General features: G+C 47.9%; 1 protein-coding gene across 1 annotated transcript in view; it reads right to left on the bottom strand.

The window, feature by feature from the left end:
* The window catches only part of C2 (complement C2), a 52,861-nt gene extending 47,163 nt beyond the window's left edge, over positions 1 to 5,698 (bottom strand). Inside the window, exons 1-2 of the mRNA XM_083724018.1 lie at positions 5,386 to 5,698; positions 2,615 to 2,851 (exon numbers count right to left, since the gene is read on the bottom strand). Coding sequence (XP_083580144.1) covers positions 2,615 to 2,851; positions 5,386 to 5,431 — 283 coding nt within the window. The 5' untranslated portion in view covers positions 5,432 to 5,698. The remainder of the gene's footprint in view (positions 1 to 2,614; positions 2,852 to 5,385) is intronic.
* Between the last annotated feature and the right edge of the window lie 302 nt (positions 5,699 to 6,000).

Raw genomic sequence — 6,000 nt, forward strand, 5'->3', positions numbered from 1 at the left:
CAGTATCAGCAGTTTGACAGTTCTCTTTTGCACACTGACAGCCCGACAGCTGGGTTGTCCCTTTTAACTCCGCATAGCTCAAAATTAGGAAGAAAGTTCCAAGAATAAAGTCCACAAATTTTACAAAGATTTCCTGCTTGTCTTTTCACTACAAAGTCTATCAAATACACCCTTGTTTTGCTTTTACAGTCCCTTTTAAGCGCTTCAGCGCTCTTCTGAACCGTTGCTTTGATCTGGTTAGCAAGATTGGGAGACGGACTTCCTGTTACTCGCCTCCCGTTTTCAGCCAAATTTCAGCCAAATTCCAAAATTTTAGTCCGATGTTTAGTTCCCCTTACTCACGGGTATGTTGCAGCCAATTTCGATGTTTTCAAGAAGAAAGGTCGGCGCTCAGCAGCAGCAGCAGCAGCGCGGCTTTGCATCCACGAAAAGAGCGATGAACTCACAGCGCCGCTCCCCCTTTCACGTTCCGGAGCCCCTTACGGGGTTCCTTCTTCGTTTCTGGGGGGGCTTTTGGCGCCCGCCGAGTCCCACGGCCACAGGCTCGCTCTGCCTGTGGTTTTTCTTGATGGGTCTCCGCTTTGCCGCAGTGGACAACCCTTTTTCGCGGAGCCCCTCTTCACAGAGTAAAGAGGACCGCCATTGCCGTTTTGCGCCACCTCCGGAAGTCAGCACAGCGGGAGATTAGTGGTGAACTGCACTTTATGAGTCCGCTTCTGTTCTCTGCTCGGGGAGGAGGAAATTACCAGTGTGTTTCTCCCCCCCCCTTCACCCTTTCTTTTTCTTAACAGCACAGCACTATTTTGCTAGTGCTGAATTGTCTCCCAAGACAGACAGATGCCATCATCATCATATTATTATTCTTTGGCGATCACTTGTAGCCGAGTAAGATTGTCTTCCATGAACACAGTCTTAATGGTATGTCCATAAGTGACTGTGGAGGCCAATTCTGGATCCACACATCCTTCCACAGTGGGGACATAGGTTTCCAAGTGGGAGTTAATCATGGTGAGGGTTTGCCAAACATGCCTTCCTCAAAGCTTGTTTCTCCCTTTCTCCCTGAGTTCTTCGAAGTCCATGACACCTTTCGTCAAGGCTATTCTCCAATTAGAGCACTCGCAGTCCAGTCTTTCATCCTGAAGCTGAGGCTCCAATACTTTGGCCACCTCATGAGAAGAGAAGACTCCCTGGAAAAGACCCTGATGTTGGAAAAGATGGAGGGCACAAGGAGAAGGGGATGACAGAGGACGAGATGGTTGGACAGTGTTCTCGAAGCTACCAGCATGAGTTTGACCAAACTGCGGGAGGCAGTGGAAGACAGGAGTGCCTGGCGTGCTCTGGTCCATGGGGTCACGAAGAGCTGGACACGACTAAACGACTAAACAACAACAACAACAATATTACATTTTTAAAGATTTTGTTTTCCACCAATATTTCACTTTCCATTCCTAAGTTCAGAATAGATGGTAATCAGGTAAGTTTGGAAGATGGTAATCATGCATCCAAACAACATGACCAGTCCAACGAAGCTGAAGTTGAAGAATCCTTGCTTCAACACTGGTGATCTTTGCTTCTTCCAGTACACTGGTATTAGTTTGCCTGTCTTCCCAAGTGATGTGTACAAATTTTCGGAGACACCGTTGATGGAATCTTTCGAGCAGTTGGAGATGGCGTTTATAAGTGGTCGATGTTTCACAGGCATACAGTAAGGTTGGTAGTAGAATAACTTTGTAAACAAGCATTTTGGTTTCCCTGCAAATGTCCCGGTCCTCAAACACTCTGCACTTCAGTCAGGAGAAAGCTGCACTCGCAAAGCTCAGGCGATGCTGGATTTTGGCATCAATCATCGTCATCAACACCAACATCATAATACGGGCACTGATCGCTGGAGATATCCCCTCTCCTTTCACCGACGCTTCCAAAAAGGTGTAACGTGGGACCTGTGTCTCCCTCTGCCCCATGACAAATCCTGGGTGATGCATTCTGGGATATCTCAGGAAATGCCATCTCTCGCTCAAGCAACTTTAACAGTCATGGCTTCCCCCAGAGCATCCTGGGAACTGTTGCTTAGCTCTCACAGAGTGCTACAATTCCAAACACCCTTAACAAATGACAGTTCTAGGGTTTTTTGGGGGGTGGGGAGCCTGTATAAACCGGTATAATAGTGAAAAATAAGATGTGCCGGTGTCCCTATATTTGGGTTCTGGACCGATCCACCACCTTCTCCAACCCCACACACTAGCACCCAGTTCCCAGCAGATTAAGTCCAAGGAAATGCAGCTCTCAGTAAGGTGCAATAACACATACTGGAGCAATAACAGGCTTCTATCTGATTACAGTGGTACCTCGGGTTAAGTACTTAATTCGTTCTGGAGGTCCGTTCTTAACCTGAAACTGTTCTTAACCTGAAGCACCACGTTAGCTAATGGGGCCTCCTGCTGCTGCCGTGCCGCCAGAGCACGATTTCTGTTCTCATCCTGAAGCAAAGTTCTTAACTTGAAGCACTATTTCTGGGTTAACGGAGTCTGTAACCTGAAGCGTATGTAACCTGAGGTACCACTGTACTCCATAAGCCCTCCAGAAAACCCCAAAGTAGCCAGCAACGCTCACTTACTTCGACACAGTGCTTGGCTGAGGGGGCTTTTGCCTGAGGAACGCATCGGAGTCCACTTTCCGTCTGACTGGCAGATCCGGCTTCGGGTTGGATACGGATAGCTGCCATCTGGGCAGGAATAGGTGAGGATGCTTCCTGGGCGAAACCCATCTGAGAGTGACACGGTGCCACCTCGGATAGACACAGACTCTGGGCACGATGGAGTTGCATCGAGGGCCAGTTCTTGTGTAGCTACGGCTGTGAAGGATAGGAAATGGGCGTCAGCTGCCTGGATTTAAAAGCGCTTTAGGATTCCAACCCTCCGTCAGGCTGCACTCTGAACCTGGAGTAAGTAGTGCTACTGATTTTTCGCGTTGGGCTTCAGCCTACGAAGCTGTTAGGAAGAGCTCGGCCTCAGATCAAAACACAAGTCCCTCAGAATTACAGGGATATTCCTGCTGCTGTTTTGACAGAAGGGAGCATTCAGAGAAGTGATTCTGCAAAGAAGTGAAGTGGAGCTCAATACATTTTGCCACTAGTTCTGCTACAGGCATAAGGTAAGGGACCCCTGACTGTTAGGTCCAGTCGTGGCTGACTCTGGGGTTGCTGCGCTCATCTCGCTCTATAGGCCGAGGGAGCTGGTGTACAGCTTCCGGGTCATGTGGCCAGCATGAACAAGCCACTTCTGGCAAACCAGAACAGCACACGGTTCCCGCCAGAGCGGTACCTATTTATCTACTTGCACTTTGACGTGCTTTCGAACTGCTAGGTTGACAGGAGCAGGGACCGAGCAATGGGAGCTCACCCCGTCGAGGGGATTCGAACCGCCGACCTTCTGATCGGCAAGCCCAAGGACCAGCCTTATCGACTACCGTTCCCAGATCTTTCTGGACTTTGTCCACAGTGGAAAAGAGGCACCTGTTTTGTCAAAGCTAACTTGACCTTAAAAGCTTAGTAGTTTCATGTTTGTGTATCAAATTTTAGGTTTTTTGGCAATTTGATGTACCAAGAATATTAGTTTGCCAATTGATGATGCACTCTTCTATCGTCTCTCGAGACAGATGCCAATAACAACAGGGTGGATTTTTTTTGGCAGTTTCATGTACTGAGAAAATTAGTTTGCCAATTAGTGCAGTACTAGACTTTTGATCGCCTAGAACAGTGCATTTGAAATGATCTGCAAAAACAAACAAATAAAAAAGAATTGACGGTGCCACTTTTGGGTTGCCCTGTTGTTGTGGCTTTCTTTTCAGTAAAGGAAACATATTTACTGGTCATACTTGGGCTGTCCACACACCACACATTTAAAGCACATTTCCCCCCAAAAGAATCCTGGGGTCTATAGTTTATTAAGGGTTCTGGGAATTGTAGTTCTGTGAAGGATAATCTGCAGTTCCCAGGATTCATTGGGGAAGGACATGTGATTTAAATGTATAGTGTGAACACACTTTAAATCTAATTCTACCAATCATCATCATCATCATCTTATTATTTATACCCCGCCCACTCTGGGTGGCTTGCAGCATATATAAAACATAGTAAAACATCTAACATTAAAAACTTCCCGATACAAGGTTGCCTGCAGATATCTTCTATAAGATGTAGTTCTTTATCTCCTTGACATCTGATGGGAGGGCATTCCACAGGGCGGCGCCACTACCAAGAAGGCCCTATCTATGCCTGGTTCCCTATAACTTCACTTCTCACAGTGAGGGAACCCCCCAGAAAACCCTTGGCGGAGGACCTCAGTGTCCAGGCTGAATGATGGGGGTGGAGATGCTCCTTCAGGTATAACTTCAAAGCACATTTCTGCCCTCAAAGCATTCTGGGCACTGTAGTTTCTTGATTTAAGGGTTGCTGGGAATTCAACTGTACCTCTGCCAGTGGTGAATTACGATGCCCAGAATTCTTTGAGGGAAAGAGTGTGCTTTGAATAAGCTTTAAAGGTATAGCCACCACCGAAGTGCCATTGAATTCAGGGGAAGGGAGACTTCAGAGCAAATAAAGGGAGATTTGCATTGTAAAAAGAAAGAAAGAGTGGAAAAGGGAGAAAAACCGAAAGGAGCCAAAGTCCATTCAAAAAGCAGGGGCAGCAAGGAATAAAAGACGCTAGAAAGAGAAAAGAGCTTTTATTGTTGTCGATTTATTAATCACCTCTTAAAGCACTGCAGTGGGACACGATGGCGCTGTGGGTTAAACCACAGATCCTAGGACTTGCCAATCAGAAGGTCGGTAGTTTGAATCCCCACGATGGGGTGAGCTCCCGTTGCTCGGTCCCTGCTCCTGCCAACTTAGCAGTTCAAAAGCATGTCAAAGTGCAAGTAGATAAATAGGTACCGCTCCGGCGGGAAGGTAAACGGCGTTTCCGTGCGCTGCTCTGGTTCGCCAGAAGCGGCTTAGTCATGCTGGCCACATGACCCGGAAGCTGTACGCCGGCTCCCTCGGCCAATAAAGCGAGAGGAGCGCCGCAACCCCAGAGTCGGCCACGACTGGACCTAATGGTCAGGGGTACCTTTACCTTTTTTAAAGCACCGCAATGAACAAAAACAGTTTAAAAAATGTGAAAGCATGGAATATATTTTAAGCGTTTTGAGAAAGAAAGCCTTTGGAGAAAGAGAGCTTTTAAAGGAAAGAACATCAGGAAATATTGGATAAAAAAGATGTTTTAGGGAAAACCCCAGGTTTAAAAAATGGGGAATTATTTTAAAGAAGACAGAAATGAGGGGGGGCGACAGCCTCTGACCCCCGTCTCTTTCTCCCTCCCGCGCCCCATTGCCAGGGCCACCCCCTACCTGGCAAGAGGGCGAGGAGGGCGACGAGGAAGAGAGGCGCCGTCATGGTGCAGCCGCGTCCGAGGAGCCCGGGGTCCCCTCCTGCCTCCCAAGCAAGCGCTGCAGATCGGGAAATCCCCGCTGGTGCCCAAACGCTGCTGCTGCTGCCAGGAAACGTCCCGGTCACTTTCGGATCCGCCTTCAGAGTGAGGAGAAAGGGGGATTGAGCAAGATCGGCGAAAGCTGCTACTCCCGGCCGCGATCGCAATGCCTGGGGTTGGCTCGATTCCTCTTCCTCATTCTCCACCGCCGCCTTCAGGTTTATACTTATATGCCGCTGCTGTTCCTAAGGACGCAGGAAACAAACAGGCGCAAACCTGCCGGCACATTTTCTATAGTAGCTAAAGCCCATAATTCGCAAACTCACAAAAACATCAAGGTTAATATAGGGTTGCCAAGGTTATATAGGGTCAGACAATGCCTTTTTCCCCCCTGTAGGGACACAGGGGTACACACACCCCTAAACATTTTGTGAATCTTTGTACTTTTGTCCATTTGCTGTATTGGTTTTCCCCGATTTGAACTATAAAACGGTGATTTTCTTGAGTCAAAATGAGAGTACCCTAAACATTTTTA

This window comes from Podarcis gaigeae (genome assembly GCF_964106915.1).
Source record: "Podarcis gaigeae genome assembly, chromosome: 2".
In the NCBI taxonomy this organism is placed as follows: Eukaryota; Metazoa; Chordata; class Lepidosauria; order Squamata; family Lacertidae; genus Podarcis; species Podarcis gaigeae.